Genomic DNA, 27,074 nt, shown 5'->3' on the forward strand with positions numbered 1-27,074 from the left:
TGGGGTCTCGCTAACCTGAAGCCTTGGCATTCTGCAGCGTAAACACATATTTTTCTTTTCTCATCACATCCTGCCCTCGCGGGTTCTGATCATTCACAGGCATGGAGTCCCGGGATGAAAAAATTACAGGTTCATTCAAAGCCGCATTTATTATCGAGTCAAGCTGTCCTGTGCTAACACTCTGGCGATCAACCTCTGTAGTGTTCAACAGGTCTACTAGATACCGTTCTTCACCTCGACCATGTCCACCCGGTTCAGTCCATGCTTTTACGCCCTCCTCTGGGACATGATGTCAATGTCATCTTCTTTGACGGCGAGTGTCGCTCTCGATCCGTATCTTATCTTCGCCCTCCCATATAACGAGCCACCCTTCTGCGCTGCTCTCCAGCCCACGTTCCCCAACCACCCACTGCAAAGGTTCATTCTTCAACGATAAGCTTCCACCCTCTACCTCGCCGTCCCCGACACGACCCCCGAACTCGTCGTGGTCGTCACCCCACCCGAAACCGACATCGAAACCGACGAATTCCCACCCGTCCCAGTTCCCGTCGGCACCGCAGCCTCCGTCACAGCGGGCGGATCATAAATCGGCGCTGTCATGGTCGCCACCCCCCTCTGCAAAGGACACCCCGGATCCGCAAAAACCGCCCCACACCTCACCACCACCGTATCCCCATACTCATAACCCTCCCATCTCGTCAGATTGACCGCTCTCCCTTCCGAACTCCCTCTCCAGCTCAACTGGTGATCCCCTTGGCAGAAGCTCATCGAGCAGACATCCCATGTTCCGTCGTCGTCGTAGAAGCCCGGGATCCAGGTGAAGGAGCGGGAGTGGAAGGCCGTGGTAAAGAGGCCGGCGCGGTCGAAGATTTGGGAGCGGCCGGTAGTGTTGGAGGCTTCCCAGGTTTGGAGGTGGAAGAGCATTTGGTTTTTGGCGGGCTGGGAGGAAGAACCGGTGGGTGTAGACGACGAGTTTGGGTTTGTAGGAGAGGATGAGGATTTCAGGCGGGTGGCGAGGATACCGCCGATGGTGCCAGCTAGGATACCGGTGATGATGATGAGAGTGAGGAGTGTGAGAAGCCAGAAGATCTTCTTCCTCAGCCCGAAGATCAATTCTTCAGGAGGAGTCCTAGGAGGCAGCGAGCTCTCCTCGAGCATCTTCGGTGAGCTCTCCGTCGTCGTAGAAAGCACTAGTGTCGGTCTCGCACTTGGAGCAGGAGATGCTATTTCAGGCGCTGCACCTGGATCGACCTGCCTACCATCTTCATCAGCGACGAAGATCGGAGCTTCATCTTGATTCCAAGCTTGTGGCGCATCTGAAGCGTTCTTTTCTCTGCGTTCATTTTCGAGTTTTGAGAGGACGTCTGCAATGTCGATGGTTTCTTTGACGTCTGCTTGGGGGCTGACTTGTTCTTCGAAGGGCTCGATATGTGATTCCATGAGAGCCCAGTGGTTCGTCTTCTCTTCGGCTGGACTGATAACTGTGTCTGCCATATTGGAGGACATTTTGTATCAGTTCAGTTAGAGGAAGATACCTCTAAAATAGCAAAAATGTCAGCACACGATCTAGACCAAACTCCCCTTCGAGTCCAGCCCTACGAGACAACCCCTCTATAAGTATCCCCTCCTCCACCCATCTCATCCCACTCCCATTCCAAAATTGCAGATTAGTACCCATGTTCCTCGATCCCACAAAGTACCATGCGGCACAGTGTTCTCCTCCCCTCCCCTCAATCCCAGCTCAACCTTCCCACTTCACACTTCCCATTTCCTGCACGTCAACCCGTTACACAACTACTGCATCCCCGGAGCTGAAAAGCAAGTCCAGGGGCTCGGTACCAATGATCGCGGGTCTGGATATTAGCTGCCTTGTAGCCAAGTACTTCGAGTCAATGAACTTCTTTTGAACCCTGGCGATGTTCAGCGGGCCGGTAACGAATTATCCCGATTTCTTACTATTCGCTTATCGACCCCGGATTGTTGTCTGGGGATGTATGTCGGTGGTTGAAAATAGATCGATGTGTCGCTTAGAGATTTGGGGGAGAGGGTTAAGGGCTGAATTTGGAGGGGAAGGAACCTTATTTTAAGATCTCCCGAGGTTGAAGGTGTCGTTGCTTCTGATATCTGCCAAGATCTCGAGCTTTAGATTTGAAAAATACTGTCGCCTGAATTGATAATAAATTTTGGTTACAGTCTTCTAAATATCATAAATACCACGTGGGGGGGGGGATTTCACTTTGCCCAAGAATTCCGTAGATGCCTATTGCCAGGCCTTTAATTCCTTTCTTTTTCTGAATCCTTCCCATGCCAACCTGTACATCCATCTATTCATCTATCCTCCTACCATGACCCAGGACATGAGCTGCGAGTTGCAACCTGCAACCTGCAATACAAAGTCCATGGAACGTCACAACACAGTCCACCTTCATACCTCACAACCAAGTACAGCCAACCCACCAACCAGTCCACCCATCCGAGCCAATAACATTTACTTACTCCATCATCCAAGAACCACCACACCACACAAGAAGGATCGCAAACCCAGAACCCTCCATGCATACCCACCACCCATCAATTCTGGATTCCCAGCCCTCAGCCATAGGCGGCGTTTTAGCAGGTTACGCCACATACGCCAGCGGCCAGCCATTACAGGAACGCTGACCAATTCCGGGTGGGGGGTCCAGCGATCAGATTGTGGATGAGTTGCGAGTTGTTTCTCTACTCTTGAGAAGTAAGAAGTGTGAGTTTGCAGAAGAGGAGTAGAATGGCTGAGTGAGTACCGAGAATTAGACTTCACCACCCCAGTTACTCAAGCCCAGGTCAACATTGGGGGCCAAACCAGCAGCCCCTCCACCACACCATCACAACCTCTCCTTTCCTGGGTAAATCCCGCTCACTTTCATCCAGACTTAGCGTACTGTCTTCTACCCATGCCAAAGAGCCAGTATGCAAGAAAAGCTCTGGGAAAACCAATAAAGTCACCAAATACGAAAAACGACGAGGAAAAGAAAAGAAGCAAGCAAAAATTACTAATATGTATTAAGTCCATGCCTCGTTCATCCCATCATCTTGTACCCTGTCCATGCATCCGACCATGCATCCAACCCTAAGTACTACGTATAAATACATACAACGAAAAAAAAAGTTCAAGTCTCGCGTCCGGGGCCATTTAAGCCAGGCAGCCAATCAGCGTCATCACCACCCTGGCTCCGAGCCTGAAATGCATTCAAACCCCATAAAACAAAAGAAAAGCAGCGAGCAGGCACAAAACGAGATGCCTTGCCATATATCCTAACCTATCCATCGAAAGAGAGGCAGTATAATACACTCTAACCCCTTTCATTACCCCGACGCAGCATTTCCAAGCCGGTATATAGGCATCCAAGAACTACTCTTTCTCTATCCATAAAAAGAGGTCCAGAAAGGAAAAGGGGGAGTAATGATCATGTGCCTATTTAAAAGATGTACTTCGGCAAGTCAGCTTCGCCCTTCTGGTAAAAGATCAGGACATCCGAACTTACAGGAATGAACAAATACGGAACCAACTTCTCATACTCCGTCCACGACTCCTCATACTTCACTCTACAGCGCTGGATATCCCTATACGCGCGGTGGACAATCATGCAAGAGAAGAAGACAGGATAGAACCAGGGGAAAGGGCTGTTGAATCCGGTGATTAATCCCCAGGTGACTGCGAAGTAAGCGTCACAAGTATAGTGGATCTTGCGGGCGTAACCGTACCATCCATCGACGAGGATTGAGTCTCCCGATTTGGTCTTGATGGTACGGGGGTTCTTGACTGTTTGCCATGGGAGCTGAGGGAAAGCCTTTCTCTCGGTGAGGGTTCCACGCTCTTGCGAACGGAAGCGGTTCTTTTGCGAATTGGTGGTGTCCCAGACCCAGTACATGAACAGATAGGAAGTGAACAGAAGGACGAGGAGTGGGATTCGGAAGGGGTAGCTGTTGACGGTATCCAAATGGTTGGCCAGGTAAATGGTGCAGTGGCAGTAAGTCAAAGGCACACCAGCCAAGTTCCAGAAAATCAACATGAAGCCCCATTTCTCGTAGTACATGTCCCTGAAAAGGTCAGTCGTCGCCAATCAGAAGCTGTAGGGAACAAACCATGTGGTAGGGATGCACTCCTCTCCCTTGGAGCATGCATTGGCGTACAGGAAGTGAGCCATAACCAAGAACCAGACCTCGGCTGTAACATGGCCAAATTGCTCATATTGACGGGCGGCAGTTGCACAGGAGATTCCAAAGAGAATATACCATGGAAGACGAACTTCGAAGAACATCTTGAAATCCAAAATGTCGAATAGACGAGGGTTCAATTCGGCACCCATGAAGAAATCGTACAGAGGATAGCCAGTCATTCGGTGCTGGGCACCACGAGCCAATGCAGAGAAGTATGCAATGAACGATACCAAGAAGCCGGAGCAGATTGCAACCGACATGATAGGTCCAAACTCATCAATGATGGTATAAAGCTTGAAAAGACCAGTCCAGTGAAGGGTAGCCATGACGGCGATTGTTGTGTAAAAAGACCAGACACCCGAACAGTAGTACGGGAGCTGCTTGCCCCCCATATGAGGCAATGGCTTGCCATAAGTCCAGATACCCGGGAGGAGACAAAAACAAGCACCCTCGAAAACAAAAAAAGTCCAGTAGAGAGTCCATGCGTACGCGGAAGGGAAGGCATATTCGTAGACAAGATTTCCCATATGTCTGAAGAACTCGCCCAACGACTCTCCCTCAGCCGGGCGCGGGAGCTTGCCATCGTAGAACGTGGCTCCGATCCACATGTAGTACATGAGGAGCGGGAAGCCAATCATCATGGCTGTGACACCAAAGGAGCCGCCAAAGTCGAAATGTCCAGAATAGTCGATCTTCGGATCCTTCCCAACCTCCCACCCATCAACAACCTTATTCTCGGTGTCTGTCTTCTTCGCCACTCCGTTCGCTGCACCGTTGACGTGTCCATTGGCCCCTCCATTGATGGTTCCGTACCCATTCATACTTCCATTCGCATGTCCATTTGTTGCAGCACCACCGTTGGCATGACCATTGGTGGCGTGCCCATTGGTCGTAGCTTCTTTCACCATACTGACCTTTCGACTCGGTGTTCTCGATCTCGTCGATGGGACTTTGGCAGAAGAGTTGTCTGTCGCAGAGGAAGAATCGTCGCCCTCGTCTTCAGGGAACTGTGACTTGCGGCGGTTGTACGGTCTGCGAGCGCGCGGCGTCTCAACGAACCCGAGATGCTCCGTCTTTCTGCAGACAGGGTCAGTATGTAGGGGAGAAGGAAGTGAGCAAAGTAAAGCTGTGTGCAGGGGCAGGATGCGGTGTTACTTTGGAGTTTGGCGCAACGAATATCGTTCCGACATTTTTCAGTCTTGCGCAACAGCGACTTGTATTTATAGGAGAGAAGAGAGAGCAAGGAATCAATGGGCCAGGGTGAAAACAGGTAAAGACAGAAAAAGAATTGAATGGGTCCTCTGAGCCATCAAGCAATTGTTAATCACAGCCCGCACACACGTCTCTGGAGGAGGTGGTTGTGGTGAGAATGCTGGTGATTGCTGCCCCATCGGGACTATTTTGGCGCTGGGTCGCGAGGGAAATTAATCCGGCAGGCGCGTTTTTTACTTCCAGACAGGGGCAAATATCAATATCCGGGCTCTCAGCAAATCAACGCGCGGTGTCCGCGGGCACCGAATAGGGGCGAACATGAAGCGGGGAATAAAGTGTTTATTTGTAAACATGCGGAAACCTCCATTCCCAACGTTTACTTGTTCACCGCTTAAAATCAGACTGCGTAACACAACCTCCTCCTGTGACTTAATGAGAACCGCCATTCTCCAGTCATCCAAGAGTAAATCCGCACTTCTGAAGAATATTGACTTCATCACCTTTGCAGACTGTCTCGTCAAGGCCAAGATTAATATCGCTTTTATTGTACCATCGTGATGTGTTTCTATGGCAAGTAGCAACACAAATATAATACATGGAAGAAGCTCGCCCAAATCGCCCACCACCTAGTGTCATGCTAACTTTTAGACACCCATCATTCCAGTTGCGCCGTTTCGCTCATGCCAAGTGGAGGGATCAAGAGACCCAGAACTAGAAGCACAACCAGAAATTTCCAGCATCCACGAAAAGCTCCTGGAAACGAGAGTTGGAGCGTGCAGCAGCAATCCCGGTACAGGGGGCTCAGCCACACGTCCTAAACAGCCCTCAAAATTTCCTCCAACCTCAGATCTTCTGGTAGAACAACATGTACGCGACCTTATTGTCCTTGACTGAGAACTTCTCACCCTTAGCCTTGGGCGTAGAAGTGCCATTGGCGACGGCAGACCACTTCTTTCCAGTTCCAATTGCCTGCTTCCACCCATCTTGATCCGTATCTTCCTCTGCACCATCAATGGCAGCAAAGCCATTGCCCGAGACTTCCTTCTTGTGAGCATCCAAGGCAGCTGCAAGAACCTTAGGGTCTTCTTCACTCCCACCCTCAGCAACCTCCTCACTTCTGACCCGACGAATGACAGTGTCATCAAGTCTGATCCATTCCCGCCCATCTTGCCTCCTCACATCAACAGTGTAGTGGCCTCCACTAGCATTCTTGCCATGATGATAGACGGCAGCAATCAAGCGGTACTTGGGTAGACCGGTGTGGGCGTAGGCAGCACGCTGTTGTCGGGGGAAAACTTCCTTGGGAATTTCCAACTCCAGTGGATAGCCGACCTTTTTCCAGATCTTCTGAGTTCCACCAGCATTGTCATACTGGAATCGCTTCAAGTGAAGGATCAAGACGGGTGGGAGGGTCTCAATGAAGACTTGCTTTGTGGCTGTGACATTTGGCCCCTTGGGAGACTTGAAGTCACCATGGAGAACTTCTGAACGAGTGAGACCTTTGAGAGCGTCGACGATGTTATTGACGTTTGGGGCGCCAATATCCAATTGCAGGGGCTGGTAGGGTTCGAGAGTCACGGAGTCTTTCAACCCTGGAACTCTCAGTTCAGACCTCAAATTTCCACCAAAAATCTTGGTGAGAGGTGATCCAGTGGCGATAGTCCCAGATGATCGGGTAACAGCTGCCTTCTGCTTAGGCCCAACTTCCAACCATCCATTTTCTTTTCCTGTTACGGAGCCATGGACACTTCCGGCCTCGCTGGTTGGGGACGACGGACCATTTGTGGGTGTTGCAATCGCCGACGTATTATTAGAAGTGCTGTTTCGCATAACGTGGACGCATTCGTCGTGGAGGCCTTCGAGAAGAAATCCCAAGAACTCCTCGGCGTCTTGCTGGTGGCCACGCTACTTGGAGTCAGTACAAGCCATCACATTTAATATTCATGACACTCACCCTCATGCTAGAGAACCTTGGAAGGCGGTTGATCACGTTATAAACGAAGTCCGGTGTGAATGGGTCCCCGTATTGCTCAAGGTCACCATCCTTTAGTCTTCGTCTCAATTGGTCAACTGAGACAGCTGAGTCAATGACAGGATATTCCTGCTTGAACAAAATCCTAGAAGAGTCAGCCTGTCCTTAAAATTCTGTTCAGTCTACTTACATGGCGTCGATCAATGGAGTATCGCTCTTGAAGCTATGCGCGGCCCGCTTGCTGACTTGGTCCAAGAAGCTAAAGAAAGGAGTACAAAAAATGAGAACCTGTAAAACCTATATTTCTGTTAGTTATGAATCAACAAGGATTGATTGGCACCTACCGAATTCATATAGCACATGTTACCAGTGTTGACCAAGCCACGAGGCTTCAAGAATGCAACCTTCGAGTCATTCGTGACAGCATTGAAGGATCGCAAAGCTTCTGCGAGAGACTCCGCGTTTGATTTGGCCGCTGCTGGAGTCGTGCTTCCCAAGCCAGATTCGCTCGGAGGTGCAGTAGAATTAGCCGCAGACGGGTTGAAGAGGCCAGTCCATAACTTTGGTGTTGACCAAGCTTTTGGAGCTGGAGCTGGTGCTTCCTGCTTGACCTCTTCCTTGTCTCCTTCGGATATGGGCTTCGTCGCTTCGGCCGATATCTCCCCCACCGCAGCCGGAGAAGCTTCTAGCTGCACATCTTCCTTCTTTTCTGGCGTTGCCTTGGATTCGCGGATGAGTTTAGGGAGGGCAGGGACAACTGGGCCGTTTGCTTTGTGCTTTGGAACTGGTGTGGTTTCTCCAGCCACAGAAGCTGATGCTTGCTGTGAAGAGGGTGTTGTTGGGTTTGTTGAGTTGTCTTCGGATGCAGGATGACTCGTAGATGGGGTGTCAGGGCGCGGAACGGCCTCCTCCAGAATCTCCTTTTGCGACTCAACTGGCTTATCATCCACCTTCTCTGGTGCGACTTTGTCCTCGGCTTGCTCAAGCTTCTCCTCGACTTTCTTCTCCCCGCTTCCCTCTTGTGCGGCTGGGGTTGGTGTGACAGACTCTGTAGGTTTGGGTGTAGCTTTACGCTTTCTTCGTGCTTTTCTTGCTGGCCAAGAGAGGTCGGGTCTCGATAACCAAGGGAGCTGATAAAGGATTAGTATGCGCAAACAACGATTCACAAGAGACTTACTGGAGCTCTGAAAGGTTCACGGGGAGATTCGTCTTGTGCAGGAGAAGATGGAGCTACGCTTAAAGCCGTTTGTGGTGTGGGAGGTGTCATTGGCACAGGGACTGTGTGAGACGACTGGGTAGACGAGGGAGCTTGCGGAGGAGGTGCCTGGTATGGAGTAGACACGACAGGGGAATGATGTGGTCGTGGATATGGTTGTTGCTGCTGAGGAACTGGCGCAGGCATATAATGCTGCTGCATAGCCGGAGGGGGAGATCGTACATATGGCGGCGGAGCATATGGATTGTATTGGTGTGGAAGAGGAGCATTGTGGTATTGCTGAGGCATAGGAGCTTGGGGATAGTAATTGGCGCCATATGGTTGCATGTAGTTTTGATACATCTGCGGAGGATATTGCTGATGTTGCTGATGCTGGTGCTGATGTTGTTGGTATTGATTATGAGGCCTCCTCCTGCCCACATCCGGTGGCATGCCTTGCCCTGCCGGCAGATGACGGCCGTTCATCATGCCGGCTTGGGAGGGAGATGCTTCTCCCAACTCGACCGCGTTCAGGTCGAATTGGAGCTGCGCGTGCGAAGGTAGAACCTTGTGGGAGCTGGAAGTGGGATACGATCGCGACCAGAGTCAGCGCGCGGATGGGCGACGAGGCAACGAGGATTGAAGCCGAGGAGTCCGTCGCAGTGATGAAGGGACAATGGACAACGTTGACTCGGGATCTAGGACCTCTTCTTGAAAGAAGGGTTGGCGTTGGCGTCGAGGCTGTGATGTCGCGTGGGTGGGCGAGGTTGTCAGTCTGGGGGTCAAATCCAAAATTATGTTATGGGATGGATGGAGTCCGATAGAAATGGCCCGAGCGCCAAGAAATTTCCCGCTAGGCGAGGGACGGGGTCTCCCTTGGTGTGGTTTGCTTGGTTTGGTACTTCGAGACATGAATATTTGCCAGTAAATGGGCGTATCTGTAAAGGAGGGACAAAAGGTCGACGAAAACAATTTTATATCAGTTTGTCAACTCTCATTTACTACATTTATTTGCTTTTAAATTTAGCAGGTCTTGCTCAAACATGTCGGTCGGTGTGGCTTGCAACTGTTGTCAGAGGGTGAGAGACGTCAGCAAACCCCCAAAGCAAGGGCAATCATCACAGGTGATATTTATGGAAAATTAATAATCTTATGATCCGCTTGAGGGAAGGGAGGCTTGCCTATTCATAAATGGCTATATACTGCAATCTTCTTGAATGTGGTTCGTCCGGTAGCTGACAAGCCGGGTATCTTCTGGCTTGATCAGTGACCTGTGAAGTAGTCTTGGCCAAAGAATTTAGTATCTCAATCTTAATATCTGAAGATTTCCATATTTTTCGAGTATCGATATACGAATAGGCTCTGTAATTCTCCCATATCTGTCTGTTCCTATCCGATCCAGTTTCTTGACCTTGCAGGCATAAAACAAGCTCGATGACTCGTGACAAGCACTTGGTCTTGCAATCGTATCCCGTTGATTGTTACGTGCATAACAATCTTTTTGTCGGGTTATAACTTCCAAATATTTAAATCCCTTTGTATTATCGGTCTCACCTCTCCTCTGCCATGTGTGATGACGAGAAAGCACTTTAGTCCCTTTTGCCGAAAACTAGCGCGGATTGTCTTTGGTGCACCACTCCTCGCCCCTCATCTTCCCTGCCCAAGACCCAGCTGTTGTGACTCCCGTCCCCCCACTACAACTCCATCAGCGCCTCTGGCGTCTGTTTGTAGATTGATCATCAACAACACCATTCTCATTGTTCTCTTGTCTTTTCTTCCTTCTTTCCTTGCTCCTCTCGAAATCGAGCTGATCCTTGTTCCGGTGGTCAACGAATCCTTAGAGTCAACATCAGACCATCGATCCGTCTCTCGCCTTCATCTCCTCGCGACGGACATACGTGCCCTGGCCCCATTCTGGATATCGAGGTCAAAGACCCAAAACCGTAGCTGTAGGCTCCCTTATACAGCTTGATTGTCTGTATAATTGCCGAAGCAGAGCTCGAAACGGTGTCTGGAAACGATCATGAATTCTGCTCTTCAAAACGCGTCCTCATCTGGCGGCAAGTCGCTCAATATCTCCTCGCATTCTCCTCTTCAGCAGCAGAATCAAAGTCCTTCTCCAAGCTTCGAGTCAGGCTCACGACGCTTTGCGGGTCATTCTCTCCCAGTCAACGCGTCTCCCCGAAACACTCAAGGTCACAAGAAGCAGCACAAGAACTCGAGGAAACCGAGGCTCGCGGATGAGGATGCTATGGCGGAATCCGTACGCACGTTTCCTAAATACCAGGGGTTACTGTGCTAACAAGACATAGGGAGTCATGAGAAATGCCAACAGCCGTCGGGGGCAGACCTCGATCACTCACCTAATGAACATCACCCTTCCTCCTCGACCACAAGACTATCGTAACAACATTGCCAGAGGATCAAGGAGGGGTAACATCTATGGAATTGGATCAGGTCATCATTCTAGTGATAAGGCGAGGTACGGTGTCAAGATGCTCGTGATGAACTGTTCTGACGCTATCATCCAGGTACATTCATGCCAACTACAGGTTCATCGTCAAACCCAACGGAGATTATAAGCAGCAAGCAATCAACGCTGATCAACATCTCGATTGGAATGACGTTCTGCAGATTCTTGCATCGTCAGTATCACAGGAAGCGTCGTGTCCCATCTGCCTCTCCCATCCTGTCGCTCCACGAATGGCAAAGTGCGGTCATATCTTCTGCCTTCCTTGTCTCATTCGTTACATGCACTCCTCCGACGATACCAACCCGATACCTGAGAAGAAAGCGCGGTGGAAGAAATGCCCCATCTGCTGGGATTCGGTATACATTTCCGAGACTAGACCCGTGAGGTGGTACACTGGACAAGAGAGCCCCGCCCCACGGGAAGGTGACGATGTGGTATTGCGATTGGTAATGCGCCAGCCTGGGAGTACTCTCGCCTTACCTCGGGATGGAGCCGAAGCCCTGCCGAAATCAGAAGATATACCCTGGTACTTTGCTGCGGAAGTTACAGATTATGCCAGAATTATGAAGGGCAGTGAAGAGTACATGTTGGAACAGTACGATGAGGAAATACAAGATCTCCAGCGACAGGAAAATGAGGACGAGTTGATGTTTGGTGAAGAGCCGGAATGGACGAGGAAGGCGGTCAACGCAGTTAGAGAAGCTAAGGAGAAGGTCGAGGGCATTGGCAATCCACCCGCAGTGGCAAAACAACCGGCAGAAAAGAAGCCCAAGAAACTACCAATTCAGTTTACTGTGATGGACGAAAACGCCCCGGAGATGTACTTTGTTCAAAAAGCCTCAAATTCCGGCTTGAACCTTGCCAACGGTACGCCTGCATTGGAGACTGCTCAGACGAATGATGAGTCTTTGGGTCTTCCAATCATTCAGCCACAAGCGATCCCTGCCCACCACGAGACGAAAATTGCTCGAGTTGGCCACAGTGAGGCGCATCATCCCGATGCACCTTATTACTTCTACCAGGCTCTTCTCCATTACTATCTGGCTCCTCTCGACATCCGAATTTTGAAGTCTGCATTCGGCAACTTCGCCTCATTCCCTTCTACGCTCCTCCCACGCGTTGAGCGCGTATCCACTGGCCATATCATGGATTATGACTTACGAAAGCGAACGAAATATCTTTCACATCTTCCAGACGGCTGTGAAGTTGGATTTCTTGAGTGTAATTGGACAGATGTGGTCAGCCCTGAGATCTTGATTCAATTCAAGGATGAGATCGAGAAGAGAAGAAAACGCAATCGGGACAAGGAAAGTCGTGAGGAGCGAGATAGAGTTCGTGCAGAGAAAGCCGAGGATGATGCTCGCTGGGCAAATGCTAGGAGGAAACGACCAAGCATAACCGCGGAGACCTTCTCTTCGCAAGACTTCGTCGATATCGCATCAACTTCGCTTGATGCGAGCAATGCGTCGCCTCCTTGGCCTACCCGCCAAGGATCCTCGTTTGGACCATTGGCATCACCATCTACAAGTCCAACTGCACCAAGGACAGTATGGGGTACTGCATTGGTCGCCCCAGCATCTCCAGAGACTCACGCCCAGCGTGTGGAGCAAGATGGCGATGATGGCTGGCTGTCTTCCTGGGAGCAGGAGCTGCGGGCGGAGAATGCCCAGAACGATCTGATCGCACAGGTCCAGGCTGCTTCTCTGAACGGGCCAGAGACTCCGAAAGCTGGAGGTCAAGGAAAGGGGAAGAAGAAGAAGAAGATCACGTTAATGAGCACCACTGCGAGACGAGCTGCTTGATTTGTCGTTACTTGCATTTGTACATAGCGGGTGGATTTGGTCCGGCGTTTGAGTTGCAGATACCGAGTTGTAGATTCACAATACAGAAGGAAAACTTTGCATATGCCCTCAATACTATCTGCGGCGACAAAGTCCGATATGTCGATCGGCCTATTCTATTAAAAATCGTGTCTGCTGCCCTTTCGATACCCTATCGAACCTGACGTGCGAATCTGGCCGTGCAGGTAATGGTAAGTGACTTCCAGTTGTTGCAGGGCTTCTTGTTCATTCCACTTTTATTTCAGATGCTTGACGACAACTTACACTGACAAAAGGTTACAGATTAGAGCTGGCCGCGTCTAAATATCCCATGCAAAGACGAAAATTAAAATAACGAGCCTTACCAACCATGCACCGCCTCCAGAAATCTCCAATGCGCAAATACAATTGTACAAATTCGGCCGGCTAGATAGAACCTTCGCCCTCGCTAACATTATTGCCACCGGAACACAACCACCTCACTTTCCCAGTATACTCTAAGAGGCCACGGCAAATTTACTCTTCTTCCTCAACCTCGCCCCAAAGATAAAAATCACAAAGACACCCAAAATACAACAAGTCGTCAGCCCACCCAAGAGACTGACACCACCAGCAATGCCCAGATTGAGAAACATCGGGCGCGCATATTGGATAGATCCAGCCGCGAACATCGATCTCGCGAAATCATTGGCGGCGAAGAGACTTCCTGCGTATTTTGGGTATGTGAACGGGAGATAGATGAACAATGACTGCATGACGAGGGAGATGCCGCAGACGCTGACTGCGATACCGATCATGCTGGCTATCCAGTGGACAGAATGACGGGCGGTCCAAGCTTGTTCCAGTCAGTACTTATTGTCACTCAAATATACTTGGATGTGCATGGGTGTGCTCACCGAATATAAACAGTCCCATAGGAATAAAGAACGTCCCGAGCAGACTCGGCTGGATGCGATATTCAGGCGGGACATTCCAGAATCCGACTTTGGCCATATGCGGGTCGCCGATATAAATGAAGAAGAGGCAGTATAGTGTACAGCCAACAATCAGGCCAACGAGTACGGATAAGAAAGAGAGGCCCAGTTCTCCGAGATTGAAGCCGTAGATCTCAACGTAGACGAGAGGGAATGATTCACTTTGGCACATTAGCGGAGTCGGGGTGTCGCAGAAAGAACGAGAACCTACAAGAACGAATAGAAAATTCCATACACGAGCGCAGTATACACCGTCGTGAACAGTACAGCTGGATCCAGGATGTTGATCTCCCACGGTTTGATCAGCGCATCGATTGTGATTTGGCGAGAGTTCATGGCCGCTTGCTTGATCTCCGAATCGGACTTCAAATCTGTCCGACCTGTAAGTTTTCTCAGTCTTTGGGCACGATGGAGGAGGATCGTGTCGGATGATGTCTCAGGAAGAGCAATGAGCATGACGAGGAGCATGGGGCCGGAGATCCAGAGAAGTTCCCAGGCACTCCAGCGCCAGTCCTTGGCTTGGACGGCGAAGCCTGCGATGAGTGGACCGAGACACTGTTCTCATTAGTCCAATTCACAATTCCCGATTAGAAGGAATACTTACAGGACCCAGAGTCGCGCCCGCACCCCAGAAAGTGATACAGTACACCAAGACTGTCGGATGGAAGAAGTCACCATAACTCGCCGCCCCCGTCGCCAAACACGGCGACCCAAAGAACCCCAGCAAGAACCTCAGAACCAACAAACCCCCAAAATTATTCACCAGCGATGCTGGCACCGTCAATATCACAAAACTAATAAACGTGATGATGTACGGTGAGTTTCTCCCAATAGCTGGGATCTCAGAAAGTGGCGAGAACAGCAACGGCCCAATCCCATAGCCCACAACATACAATGAGAGGCCTAGAGAAGCGGCGACTTCACTGACGCCGAAGATACGCACAATATCTGGGATACCAGCAGTGTAGAGAGAGGAACCGACGTACACGGCGAAGGTGTAGAAGAAGATGACTGTGCCGACCCAAGCTTTCTTTGCGAAGGACCAGTTTTGAGGATTCTCGGGGTCGTCGTCGGTGTACCAGGTTACGAGGAAGATTCCGTCGTTGGTGCGGTGGGGTCTGATTGTTTTTTCTTTGGTGAGAGCTGGATTGTTGTTGCTTTGAGATGGGGAAATTGGTAGGGACGTGGTGGTGCTGAGACCTGGTTGGGTTTCGACGTCTGTTTGGGATTGGTTTTCGATGTCGCTGTTGGATTGGCCCGCGTCTTCTTTTGACTCATCGTTTTGTTCGGTTCGGAAGGAGGAATTGGGGTTGGGTCGTCGTGGTGCTAGATTTGGGTTGTAGGAAGGAGGCAGTTCGAAGGATTCCTGTTCCTCGACGTATTTTCCAACTCGGTTACTTGTCAGGAATCTGAGGACTTGTCCGATTGTTGAATCTCTGATCAAATCACGCATCTTGAATGTGTTTAGGACTTGATTGCGAAGTGGCAGTTGTGCAATTGATGTACTGATTCTTGCTCACGAACCTTACAGTTCTCTGGGACTCTGATATTATATACACCGAAACTAGTCGTCGTCCTCGGACTTTTCTCCAATTGCGCGGTCTGCGAGCCACGACAAAGTCATTGGGATCTAAGTCCGAGATCGAAAGAAGCATTCAGAAACTCACTAACTCACCTCATTCTGGCACTGAATAGAGCGAGACGTAATCCCTGACTAAGGTATGTTGTTATTTCATCAGCATCGAGAGCAAGACCAACAGAGACTACCCTTCTTACATTAGCAAGCTCCCCATCTGTCCTCTATTCAAAACAATTCAAATCAAGGATTTTCCATTCTCTGGTGTTACTCCTCTTGTCTTATCCCTGGAAACGGTCCAGATGTCGCGGTCCGGGCCCCCACATTGTCCATTTCGCACAAGTTACCACAGCATAATCCACTATGCATTTTAGACCCCAAAAAGGACTCAAGATTATACCTACTATATTCTTAAGCGGAAAATATACTCCTTGGCCGACGTGCCTGGCGGATAAGCCATTGGGTAGCCAAGTGCGACAGGGTTATGCTGATGTAAGCTCCTCGGACTTTCAATCATGTTGCCAACACCGAGCGGCCTTTGTCGGTATTTAGGATGGTGCTAAGGCACCTTTACTGGCTTTGTATACTGCAATGGAGTATTGCACGTATCTTGGACTATCCAGTGCTCAGACAGGGTTTCCAAGGATCTGTAGATGAAGAAGTTTCTGTATTTGATGTTTGTTTGGAAGCAACGAGTCTCGCTAAAACCCAAGCGAACTTGGGATGCTTTGCGCTAAACCACTCTAGGTCCTGTATTTTCTTATCCCAAAACTTCAAAGCGAGACAAGTTTCGTAATTATTGAGGACTCTGGCTGCAAGTTAAGATCATGTTCAAGATTTGTTCAGATCCTCTGTGAACTGCATTGGTCGTACTCTTAGAGCCAGTTCTGGTTTACGGCCTCCCAATTTACCTCCCAGGCTTCAACTGGACCAGAATCGGAGCAGCAACTTCTAAAGTATGCAGACTCAATAATGTAGCAATTTCCAACACTTCCATAATCTCTTCCGGCGTAGCTCCATATCCTATTGCATTCTTCATGTGAAGCTTCAATCCGGGCTTGTAGAGGTGAGTGGATGCGGCGTCGAAGGCGCAGTAGATAAGCTCTTTATCCTATGCGTGATTCAGCCAGTCCTTATTCACAGAAATTGGGTTATCTCAACATCGAATAAAAGAGCTTGGGGAGAAGAGATATAGACAAGACAAGAGACAGAAAACCAAAACTCACCCTCGGCGACAAAACACCACCTCCACTCCCATCCCCTTTCGTATCTTTCACCCACGGCACAGTGGAAAAGTCCAAATACGCCTCAAAAAATTCCGGATCAAGCCTCAAGAAGTCCTCCCAGAACTCATGCCAATATCCCCTCTTCTTCGTAAACTCCTCTCGCAAATCGATCCTCTTCTGATCCTTCGGCGCTTCAATCGTGCTCTTATGGCTATCATAAATCCCCTCCTCCTTCATAACCTCCACCAAAATCGGCACTCCAATATTACAAGCATGAATACCCAGCGTGCTTGTCAATTCAAGAACTTCAGTTACTTCAGCTATACTGGCTCCAGCTTCCAGCGCCGCGCGCATATGTGTGCGGATTCCGGGAACATAGAGGTGTGTTGCGGCGCTGGAGACGGAGAGGGCGATGAGGGATTGGAGTTTGGGTTTGAGGTGTTTCTTTTTGAGAGGGACGCTGCGGAGGTGCCGACTTGCGTCGAAGATTGAGGGGGAGAGGGTGAGGATGTCGGACCAGGCAGGGGTGAAGGCTAGGTGGCCTAGGTCGGTCTGGAAGGCGGCTTTGAGTTCGGTGGGAGGTTTGCTGGACGACATCGTTGTGAATGGGAGTGAAGAATTTTTCTGGGATCAGATTATGAGTAATTGAAGTACTTGCAAATGGTACCATGCGTTAAAAAGTGAAATTGATGATATCGGATTCAAGGGGGTTCACGTAAAATGACCCCGCGATTGGGGAAGTGTGGGGCTGCGGGGTAATTTCTGACCTCAAAATCAACAAATGGACGCGATGAATGGATAGCAGGTTTGATTCTGATGAAGCAATGGATAGAATTCCGATTCTTGATGTCTTTGACAAATTATTTAATCACTGTTGTTTTGTAGGTACATTTTTTTGTAGTCTTATGTTGACATATGTGGGTAAGCCGACGACTCGGCCAATCGATCTGCTCGTTCCTGCTTCTCGAAAGAATCTCGATTCTACCTACTGTGCAGAAAGATTTTTCCTCTAAAATATCTAGTTGTCCTAAGTTGCTCCCCAAAAGCGTCCACTATTCTTGGGATCCCTTTCCCACTCCACATCATGAGCAAAGATAACCTCAACCCCTTGCTCCTCAATCAAGCGAATCCGCTCAATCGTCCGTTCAGCCTCTTTCCTATCAGCATGTATACAGCACGTATGTCCCTCCTCATCCGTCCAAGTCCCAATCTTCTTTTCCATTCGGATGATTCTCCTGTCATGGCATGCATCACCTCCAAGATAGACACTCTCGTTAGGTCCTGTCTTGGCTAGGAGATTGATATGGCCAGGAAGATGTCCAGGCGCATCGACGATGTAAAGACTGCCGTCTTGGAAGATATCCATTACGTTTGGAAACATGGGATGAATTGTCCAGTTTTGATGAAAGTCGGGCTGTCCGGGTGCAAGTGGCTTCCTGAAGCTTTCGCCTGATGAGGGACTTGCGAGTTCTGTCGTCCTCGATTCTGGTAGTAGATCGACCTCGAAGAAAGAGTGTCCTCCTCGGAGTGATGTGGAAGTACCTTGAAGAAGTGCTTTGGCTCCGGATCCAATTATAAATTGACTCTTGGGAAAGTCGCGAGGTTCTCCAATATGATCCCAATGTACCTGGTGGAAAATTGTGAGCATTTGTTCTGTAACAACCAAGGCGTGAACAAACATGAGATAAAATAACATAATCAATATCATCCGGTGTCAGATTCCCAACAGCAAGACTTTTGACCACATCCGGATCCGTTCTCATCGGTTGTCTCGTCTCTGTGTGTTTCCTAATCGGCTCCGAGTATCTATTCACATCCCGGCGCAATCCCAAATCAAACACAATTCTCGTCTTCTTCCCCGTTTCGACATCGTCATGTTGAATAAGAAACGCGAGTGAGGGAACAGTATGTCTCGCCGTCTTCGAAGCAGGATGTACGAATTGATATTCCGGAAGCGAGAAATGGCCCGCTGAGAGGGCGTGGATTTGAACTATTACAATTTCCAATGGAGGCGAGGGAGGACCGGAGTTCTTCACGAATATAGAGGACATGGTGACCAGTCGTCGATATGTTGGGATTCTTGCATGAGGATACAAGAAAGCCCCGATTAATTAACGTTGTGGTGTTTGACTTCAGGAACTGTTCCGCTGAATTGGGGTAAGAAGCACTTGGATAGACCCCCGAAGTTAGACGCCAAGCGAGTTTTAGTTTTGGGGAAGCCGCCAACTCGATTGGTGATCTAAGGGGAACTTCTATCATATCAATGATCAATTTTAATCTGTCCATTTGCTTGAAAATTCCCATTCTATTTCCATCTCTTTGCACAGACGTCAAGATGGGATCGTCAGGGAGCGAATCCTATGAGTCCATTGGGTTCATTGGGCTTGGGGCAATGGGTTTGCCGATGGCAAGACATCTGGCAAACAAATTACCACAAGACACTCTAATATATGTTTTTGATGTCGCAGACGAAGTAATGAACACTTTCAGTGCTGAGTACCCGAAGAAGATTGTCAAGTGTGGGAGTGCAAAAGATGTTGCAAAGCAGACGGTAAATGCTACCCTCCAATAAAGTTACTCAAGACGAGCCAATCAAATCTTGAACCTGAACTCTTGACTTAGGACGTCATTCTATCAATGGTTCCAGAAGGGGCACATGTCAGATCAGTCTACCTGGACGACAAGAACGGAGTCTGCAGCACAGACATCTCCAGCAAACTCCTCATCGACTGCTCCACAATCGACACCGCAACAAGCCTCCTGGTAAAAGACCACATCGCGAAGAGCTTCCCCTCCGCCTCATTCTACGACGCACCTGTCAGCGGCGGAGTAGTCGGCGCAGTCAAAGGCACGATTGCATTCTTTCTCGGCTGCGCGAAGACAGATCCTAGCCTGCCACGCCTCACACAACTCCTCGAGAAGATGGGATCGCAGGTTATACCATGTGGCGGGCCATCATTGGGTCTTGCGGCAAAATTGTCGAATAATTATCTGTCGGGTGTGATTGCTATTTCGTGTTCAGAGGCTATGGATATGGGTATGAGAGCTGGGCTGGATCCTATCACGCTTGCTAAAGTCTTCGCGGCTGGCACGGCGCAGAATACGATTTGCGATCGATTCAACCCAGTGCCTGGTGTACATCCTGAAGCACCGTCTACGAATGGGTATAAGAACGGGTTCAAGGTGCAGCTGATGAGGAAGGATTTTGGATTGGCAGTGGATATGGCGAAGAGGGTTGGAGCGAAGAATGTGCTGGGTCAGCTTGGGTTGGAGACTTATACGGCGGCGAGTAATGATCCCAGGTGTAGAGATTTGGATTCTAGAGTGGTGTATAGATATCTTGGGGGTAAAGAAGATTGGAAAACAGGTGATACTGTGGAATAGATACCTTCTCAGTACTTTTGGTTTACTGAATTTACTATTGACTTCAAGATCGCTTAAGTTTCAGGGATTCGCTTGTTGGGATGGAATTTCAGGCTTCAGGTTCATGATTTTGGCTACGCTATCAAGAAAAATCACGATGTCATATTGAGCAACAAAATTCAGGCATAGCACCTCGACACGAAGTCGCTCCAACATTGTCGATCTGAGCCACAGCCGGCGTTGGAGAGGGTTGCAGCTTGGTGCGGGGTAAATTGGGGTAAACGAGTGGGGCAATCAACTTGAAGTCAAGGTGGGACAACAAGTTATGGCACTGTTCTCCATCAACACTCGATTTGTTATCTGAAGTCTTTGAACATAAGTCCTTCACTATCTTATTTCCAATCAATCAATCTTCCTTTTTTTCAATGCCCAATCTGCTCTCAAAGCAAAAGCAAGTCCCGTCCAGCAATCAATTGCCCCACTCAAGCTTCCATCAATAATCACCATCCTCTAAAATGTCAACCGATCCGAAGTTCGACTCCCTGCACAAGCAGCTCTTCGAAGAAGGCCTCAAGATGCGTCGCAGCGTCGTAGGAGACGAATACGTTGACCGTGCCCTTGCCAACGGCTCCACGGAATTCTCAATCGAAGGCCAAAAGCTCGTCACAGAATGGTGTTGGGGCTATGCCTGGACAAGACCTGGACTCGAGAAGAAGCAGCGCAGTCTCCTCAACATTGGAATGCTGATGGCGCTGAATCGGGCTCCGGAATTGGCGGTGCATATTAGAGGGGCGAGGAATAACGGATTGACGGAGTTGGAGATTAGAGAGGCGATTTTGCATTGTACGACGTATTGTGGTGTTCCCGCTGGGGTGGATGCGATGAAGGTTGCGGAGAAGGTATTGAATGAGATGGCCGAGAAGGGGGAGAAGGAGAGGGAACTAGGAGGGAAAGTTGCACTGTCTTGAGGGATGGATGAGGTTGCATGATAAATGAACTTTGAAAGAGAGTTTGGTAATAGGCAGCTAAGACGTTGAATATCAGTTCTAATAGATATGAACATAGACAAGTTTGGGCCAAAATCCGACAGAATGATGGAATCTGAGAGACACCAAGTTGTTCAGGTCAACATCCAAGAGTATGCATCTGGTGGTAAATTGAATGAGTTCATATGCTCACTGTTCATATCACTTCCTAGTAGATCAGCGCAATATAATCTGATCTTGTTGAGATATATGAAAGTAACGAACCTGGCTGCCTGTTGAACAATGCTCGTCGCTTCTAATGCCTATTTGGGTTGACCCCCTCGACTCCTGACCCTTGCACCCTGAATTAAGCAACTTCCCCGCATCTTCAATCTTCCCCGGATTGTCCTCTCCTGCATCAACAACACCAAGCGCTCTGATTGAATTGAACATATTGGGGCCGAGTAACAGTTGAGCACCGGCTGATCCCAAAGTACTCCTCAATTCCCCTCCTCACATTGCAGCTCATGGTCCTGTCAAGCGGAGTGACAGGTGAACAGGGGGAGGCGGCCCCGGTCCCGAACAAAGTCAAAAAGAGGTTTCAGTGTCAACACTGTCAGAGGAGATTCGCTCGTCTAGAGCATCTGCAGAGGCATGAAAGAATACGTAGGTAATTGGTCTGAGGACTAGGAGTTATTTTCACTGAACCTTTTGCCACCAGATACCCAGGATAAGCCTTTCAGTTGTCAACAATGTGATTCACATTTCAGTCGGAGGTACGATTTAGCCTTATCCCATGTCTACCACAATATGCTCATCTGACACTCGCAGTGACCTTCTCATCCGCCATCTGAGATTGACCCACGAAAAAGATGCTCTCAACGCGACTGCTAACAATCATGATAATGATGATGAACGCCAGGGTGCCCAGAAAAGAACAACCAAGCGAAGACGATTGACCTTCAATAGTAGAGATCGCCCCGCGGTAGCAGGAGCAACACCAGAGAACGACTTTGACTTCACCATCGATAATATATCATCTGGCGATATGGCATTCAGTCCTCCAATGAACTCAAATCAGAACAATGGATACACTCTCGCCACTCTGTCAATGGCTGCGGAATATTCTGCATTACAGGGCACCTTTGACGGAACCTCGGGCCAGACACCTGGAGTATCAATCGATATGCCTCCTCCAAACGATTCAAATACTTTATCGAGTAATTTTGATACGGCTCCAAATTATGGGTTGGGATTTGAAGAATCGCTAGACAACTTGGCAGCGTTCCTTGATAGCGAGCCGTTATCATCATACAATTTCTCAACTTTGATGAGTGCTGGACAACCAATGGTTTTATTTTCGCCCGAATCATTCTCCTATGTCGATGATATGGTTCCTCCGGCAGGAAGTCAAAGCGTCGCTGGGTTCAACCAGAGTCAACAGATCGAAGAACGAAACACATTCTCGCGCTTTGGCTCCCGTCTACCAAGTCTACAGCCAGAGGAAAGCCCAGCTCAAGATCCACTCACTACTGCTGCCCGGCCGCTCGCTGAAGTATCTCCTTCAGATAGACAAGTGATCGTGGTCAAACTGTCTGAATTCTCCTCTGCGATCGCTGCAGATTTCGTGCTGCCGTCTCGCTTGGCACTTTCACGGTACATAGCTGCGTACGTCAACGGATTCCACGAACACCTTCCGTTTCTCCACATACCGACAATGTCAATCGAAAACTGTTCAATTGAACTCACACTTGCTATGGCTGCCGTCGGTGCGCAATATTGTTTTGAGGGTGAGAAAGGAGTTGAGCTTTTTAATGCTAGCCAGGCTGTTGCTTCATCTAGGATACGTCGACGAGATGCAAGTTTAGGAAGGCCAAGGATGTCTGCTTCAGCTGGAGGGCATGATATCTCCACCACTTCCAGTACCCGAACAGGGTCTATCTCTGGCCCCCTTGGCCTACCGTCCGATACGGAAGTCTCACCTACTTCACAGAAGCCAGACTTGATCCAAACAGCACAAGCACTCTTGCTCCTCATGGCTATGGCTACTTGGGCGAAGCACCGAGAAATTCTCAGAGAAGCTCTTGCCATTCAGAGCATTCTGGCAACACTCGTTAGGGACGACGGGCTCAAGATGCAATCATTACCCAAAACAGCTTCATGGGAAGAGTGGGTCCACTTCGAAAGTACTAAAAGAACAAAATTTATTGTGTTCTGTTTCTTCAATCTACACTGCATCGTTTACAATATCCCACCGCTCATCCTCAACGCAGAAATCAAGCTAAATCTCCCATCCACCGCAGCTGAATTCAAAGCTCTGAGTGCGACGGCCTGGAAAGAGCTAAGGAAGAAGTCAACTCCCGAGATTGGATTCCAAGAAGCACTGCGACGTTTGTTTTCTCGCAATGGGCGAGAACTTTCGGAATCCAATTCGTCGCTGGGGAACTACATCCTCATCCATGCACTCGTACAACAGATCTTCCTTGTCCGCCAAATTGCAAACTGCAGGTACGATAGTGCGGGTGAGTTCACACAGGAAGAATTCTCGTCACTCGAGCATGCCTTACGGAGCTGGCAACTGGGTTGGAAACGCACTCCTGAGTCTTCCCTAGACCCTATGGATCCCAACGGGCCAGTAGCCTTCAACTCCACGGCAATCCTTCGACTTGCGTATATCAGACTGAATATAGACATCGGGCCTTACAGATCTCTAGATACTCGCGACCCAATACAGATCGCCAATGCATTCCGAGAAAGCCCAGATATCAAACGCACACCAAAACTCGTGCGTGCAGTCCTTCATTCAGCCCATGCACTCAGCATTCCCGTCAAGATTGGCATCCGGCTTGTTTCCAAAACGCAGACTTTCATATGGTCGATCCAGCATTCACTCTGCTCCCTCGAATGTGCTTTTCTACTTAGCAAATGGCTCGAGGCTCTCTCGCTTCCAAATCCAGAACCACCGATTACGGACGACGAATGGAGGATTAGCTCGCTCGTCAAAACGATGTTGAACGAGACTGAGTTTGCCGTTCCTTCTGACATCCCAACGGATTCACCAGCTATGATGAAGCATCTGAGCGCGGGTGTTTTGCGTGTTTGGGCTACAATATTCAGAGGGGCTCAGACTTGGGCAATTGTGGATGTCATTGGAAGCTCGCTCAATACATATGCTGACATGTTGGAACCGAGCACGTCACTGGAATGATTTGAGGTATTTTGCATTCGGGAATTGTCGCTGGTACTCTAAAACCGCTCACGAGCAGATGCTCTTTCTCGAGCTTAGCAAAAGTCTATGTGGCAAAGAGCTTTCACATCTCCTGAGACATGTCAATGACCAACTTGCCCCCACTTCCTTTATGATACTCTGCTACGAGGTCATTCAAACCCGAAAGAGGGTAGGTCTTCAACACTGCTTTGACGTCGTGCTCTGCACCATGGAACAATCAGCAAAGGTCCACCCTGGATTACGAAGAACCACAGTGGGCAAATGGTCGGAACAATTAACAAGATGAAAGATCACTCACCAGCTGCGAATTCCAACATCTCTCGCAGAGATCTATTGCTTCCAACAAGGCTCCCTATGATTGAAATATCGCGAAAGACAACATCACGAGCAGAGAAGTGAAAGCCAGCTTCGGGAAACGACACCACAACACACCGACCGTGGTTCTTTAAAAGTCGAACTCCGTACTCGAATGCCTTTTGGCTTTCTGGAAGAATAATGACAGCGTCAAGCCCCTTGTCCCCAGCTTCTTTCTTTCTATCTTCTTGGCCGAGCTCCTGAACGATCTGCTCCGCTGTTACCGTACGTACGTCCACGATCCTCGCGCCCGTGTTCAAGTCCTGAGCCAACGTCAAAGCACCGTCAGCCGAGTCGACACCGATAACTCTGAATCCCATCTTCGTCGCAAATTGTAGTCCAAGATGTCCCAGTCCTCCTCCACAGCCAACAATGCCAACTCGCTGTCCAGGCTGGAGGTGGCATCGCTTCAAAGCAGAATATATCGTGACACCCGCACACATCAAAGGTGCAGTTTCGACCGCAGTCATAGATGCTGGTATTGGAGCCACCTGGCGAGCATCAACGACTGCATATTCGGCAAATCCGCCAGGCCGACTCAGGCCATTGTTTCCTGAGTTGGGGCAGAGGACCGAGTAGCCAGCTGGATCGAAGTCGGGTATGGTCTCATCGAGACATTCGAAGCATGATCCGCAAGGATTGAAGGCACGGCCTGGGACTCCGATTCTGTCGCCTATCCTGAAATCCGAAGCTGGGGATGGTGGTAAAGAGACGATCGTTCCGGCAAATTCGTGGCAGCCGATGTGAGGGAATGATGGAGGGTTTGGCGGCATCTGTCCATCGGCTAGAACGGCGTCAGTGTGGCAATAGGACGCTGCATCTACTTTGATCAGGAGGTCATGGGCACATGAGGGCTTGGGTAGTGGCACTGTTCGTAGGACGTAAGGTGTTTTGAATGCCTCTAAGAATTGAGCCTTCATGGACATTGGTAGGCTTGCTGTTGAAGCCATCATGAAGGCAGCATTTGTCAACTTGTCAAAATGTTGCCTAATCACTCACTTCTATTGAGATATCAATAACGCCGGAATTCATCTCGAGATACGTTCCTGTGCTCGGTCAAGGAGTCGGGGATTCTTTTTGGAGTCTCAAGCCCCACAGCGGGGTCGATACCCCAAGATATGATCGACGGCTACCCCGCAAACGCCTAACGTTCCCAGAAGCAGGAGCCACTGCAGGAACAGCTCGAGAATATGTTCTCGAAAAGTCAATATTTCCCATGGTATTCTATCTCAGATCATTGCAGCCAACAACAGAACAAACACAATGTCTCAGTCTCAAGATCCACAGATCCTCGCGCTCCCACCACCATCACCAAATCAAACCTACGTTACCATCTCCGCCCTAGATGCTGGCCACTTGACTCTCCCCGAATACCTCTTCATAACCGATACCTCTCCTACAATCCGCACAACCGTCCCGTCCCTCTCATTCTTAATTCAACATCCTTCTCCTTCTCCATCAACATCGTCATCTCGCTCCAGCAAAACGACAAACCTCGTCTTCGACCTCGGCCTAAAACGCGACTTCTCCGGCTACCGCACAGCGCAACAACACCACGCCGCCCAACGCCAACCCACAATCACAAGCCCAGACGCTGCTGACTCCCTGCGTAAAGGCGGTTTAGATCCCGCGACGGACATTGACATCGTGCTGCTCAGCCACGTCCATTGGGATCACGTTGGCACGCCATCTGATTTCCCAAACTCGAAATTCCTCGTTGGCAGCGGGACGTTGCATCTTCTTGCGCACGGAGGAGGACCACTATATCCTGCTGACTTGTTCAATGAGGATGAGTTGCCTAAGGATAGAACATGGGAATTTCCTCCTGTAGATGAAGCAGATTCAATAACTGCCGTGAGTAAGGAAAGGCAAACAGACCACGAATGGAAACCCCTGGCACAGTTCCCCGCAACGCTGGACCTCTTCGGTGATGGCAGCGTCTACGTAGTCGATAGTCCCGGCCATCTCTACGGCCACGTCAACCTCCTCGCTCGTATCTCGCCCACAAAATGGGTGTATCTTGGTGGGGACTGCTGTCATGACGTGAGGATTCTGACGGGTGAGCAGGGCGTTGCGATGTATGATGATGGGTGTGGGGGGTTGAGGAGTGTGCATGTTGATACGGAGGTTGCGAGGGGGACGATTGCGAGGATTGGGAAGTTGCTGGGACGGGGAGAGGTGAGGTTGCCGGAGGGGGTGGAGGTTGAGGTTGTGGTTGCGCATGATAGGGGTTGGAGGGAGAGGAATGGGGAGAGGTTTTTTCCCGGGAGGCTTTGATGGGGCGTTTTGAGATGAAGTGTTTCTGGGATTGAGATATACGAGGGCTTTTGAGTCGAGGGAAGCTTTGTCTACAAAGTTTATCTACCTCTGTTGACATGACCACCTGCAAGCGACTCGCTAAATTACTGTGGAGCATAAAAACGTCTGGTCAGGTTTATCTCCGCTATCTTAGCAGTGCTTACTCAACAGCTACTCAGAAGTAGAATCCTCTGAATCAAAGTTTCGACATTAAATTGAT

General features: G+C 49.5%; 12 protein-coding genes across 12 annotated transcripts; 5 read left to right on the plus strand and 7 right to left on the minus strand.

Moving 5' to 3' along the window:
* Positions 1–56: 56 nt before the first annotated feature.
* On the minus strand, positions 57–2,040 carry ONS95_002855 (uncharacterized protein). The gene is made up of 2 exons (XM_058496135.1): positions 1,957–2,040; positions 57–1,910 (listed from the first exon to the last, which is right to left on the minus strand). Exon 2 carries the CDS (start codon positions 1,504–1,506, stop codon positions 448–450), a length of 1,059 nt encoding a protein of 352 aa, XP_058353386.1. The 5' UTR covers positions 1,507–1,910; positions 1,957–2,040; the 3' UTR covers positions 57–447.
* A 1,415-nt stretch (positions 2,041–3,455) lies between these two features.
* On the minus strand, positions 3,456–5,387 carry ERG4 (C-24(28) sterol reductase; the record flags this gene model as incomplete). The annotated part of the gene is made up of 3 exons (XM_058496136.1): positions 3,456–4,077; positions 4,123–5,274; positions 5,353–5,387. 3 exons carry the CDS (start codon positions 5,385–5,387, stop codon positions 3,456–3,458), a joined length of 1,809 nt encoding a protein of 602 aa, XP_058353387.1.
* An 865-nt stretch (positions 5,388–6,252) lies between these two features.
* On the minus strand, positions 6,253–9,065 carry ONS95_002857 (uncharacterized protein; the record flags this gene model as incomplete). Its single annotated transcript, XM_058496137.1, has 5 exons — positions 6,253–7,314; positions 7,364–7,526; positions 7,572–7,678; positions 7,726–8,511; positions 8,559–9,065. 5 exons carry the CDS (start codon positions 9,063–9,065, stop codon positions 6,253–6,255), a joined length of 2,625 nt encoding a protein of 874 aa, XP_058353388.1.
* Positions 9,066–10,599: 1,534 nt separating this feature from the next.
* On the plus strand, positions 10,600–14,413 carry ONS95_002858 (uncharacterized protein; the record flags this gene model as incomplete). The annotated part of the gene is made up of 5 exons (XM_058496138.1): positions 10,600–10,839; positions 10,889–11,058; positions 11,108–13,081; positions 13,166–13,713; positions 13,779–14,413. The coding sequence occupies 3 exons, from the start codon at positions 10,600–10,602 to the stop codon at positions 12,849–12,851; spliced, it is 2,154 nt and encodes a 717-aa protein (XP_058353389.1). The 3' UTR covers positions 12,852–13,081; positions 13,166–13,713; positions 13,779–14,413.
* On the minus strand, positions 13,367–15,296 carry ONS95_002859 (uncharacterized protein; the record flags this gene model as incomplete). Its single annotated transcript, XM_058496139.1, has 4 exons — positions 13,367–13,704; positions 13,766–14,004; positions 14,055–14,398; positions 14,448–15,296. The coding sequence occupies 4 exons, from the start codon at positions 15,294–15,296 to the stop codon at positions 13,367–13,369; spliced, it is 1,770 nt and encodes a 589-aa protein (XP_058353390.1).
* A 669-nt stretch (positions 15,297–15,965) lies between these two features.
* On the minus strand, positions 15,966–17,318 carry ONS95_002860 (uncharacterized protein). Its single transcript, XM_058496140.1, has 2 exons — positions 16,646–17,318; positions 15,966–16,530 (listed from the first exon to the last, which is right to left on the minus strand). Exons 1-2 carry the CDS (start codon positions 17,240–17,242, stop codon positions 16,327–16,329), a joined length of 801 nt encoding a protein of 266 aa, XP_058353391.1. The 5' UTR covers positions 17,243–17,318; the 3' UTR covers positions 15,966–16,326.
* Positions 17,319–17,513: 195 nt separating this feature from the next.
* On the minus strand, positions 17,514–19,289 carry ONS95_002861 (uncharacterized protein). Its single transcript, XM_058496141.1, has 3 exons — positions 18,873–19,289; positions 18,325–18,812; positions 17,514–18,272 (listed from the first exon to the last, which is right to left on the minus strand). Exons 2-3 carry the CDS (start codon positions 18,694–18,696, stop codon positions 17,673–17,675), a joined length of 972 nt encoding a protein of 323 aa, XP_058353392.1. The 5' UTR covers positions 18,697–18,812; positions 18,873–19,289; the 3' UTR covers positions 17,514–17,672.
* On the plus strand, positions 17,514–20,153 carry ONS95_002862 (uncharacterized protein). The gene is made up of 2 exons (XM_058496142.1): positions 17,514–19,196; positions 19,268–20,153. The coding sequence occupies exons 1-2, from the start codon at positions 18,909–18,911 to the stop codon at positions 20,027–20,029; spliced, it is 1,050 nt and encodes a 349-aa protein (XP_058353393.1). The 5' UTR covers positions 17,514–18,908; the 3' UTR covers positions 20,030–20,153.
* Positions 20,154–20,350: 197 nt separating this feature from the next.
* ONS95_002863 (uncharacterized protein) lies at positions 20,351–21,263 on the plus strand. The gene has a single exon (XM_058496143.1). The coding sequence runs from the start codon at positions 20,524–20,526 to the stop codon at positions 20,974–20,976; it is 453 nt and encodes a 150-aa protein (XP_058353394.1). The 5' UTR covers positions 20,351–20,523; the 3' UTR covers positions 20,977–21,263.
* Positions 21,264–21,500: 237 nt separating this feature from the next.
* ONS95_002864 (uncharacterized protein) lies at positions 21,501–24,181 on the plus strand (the record flags this gene model as incomplete). Its single annotated transcript, XM_058496144.1, has 3 exons — positions 21,501–21,639; positions 21,695–21,749; positions 21,805–24,181. The coding sequence occupies 3 exons, from the start codon at positions 21,501–21,503 to the stop codon at positions 24,179–24,181; spliced, it is 2,571 nt and encodes an 856-aa protein (XP_058353395.1).
* A 103-nt stretch (positions 24,182–24,284) lies between these two features.
* On the minus strand, positions 24,285–27,063 carry ONS95_002865 (uncharacterized protein; the record flags this gene model as incomplete). Its single annotated transcript, XM_058496145.1, has 2 exons — positions 24,501–27,063; positions 24,285–24,403 (listed from the first exon to the last, which is right to left on the minus strand). The coding sequence occupies exons 1-2, from the start codon at positions 25,507–25,509 to the stop codon at positions 24,285–24,287; spliced, it is 1,128 nt and encodes a 375-aa protein (XP_058353396.1). The 5' UTR covers positions 25,510–27,063.
* On the plus strand, positions 25,820–26,833 carry ONS95_002866 (uncharacterized protein; the record flags this gene model as incomplete). The annotated part of the gene is made up of 1 exon (XM_058496146.1): positions 25,820–26,833. One exon carries the CDS (start codon positions 25,820–25,822, stop codon positions 26,831–26,833), a length of 1,014 nt encoding a protein of 337 aa, XP_058353397.1.
* Positions 27,064–27,074: the final 11 nt, after the last annotated feature.

Source organism: Cadophora gregata, assembly GCF_030347475.1.
Source record: "Cadophora gregata isolate MNR1 chromosome Unknown scaffold_12, whole genome shotgun sequence".
Classification (NCBI taxonomy): Eukaryota; Fungi; Ascomycota; class Leotiomycetes; order Helotiales; family Ploettnerulaceae; genus Cadophora; species Cadophora gregata.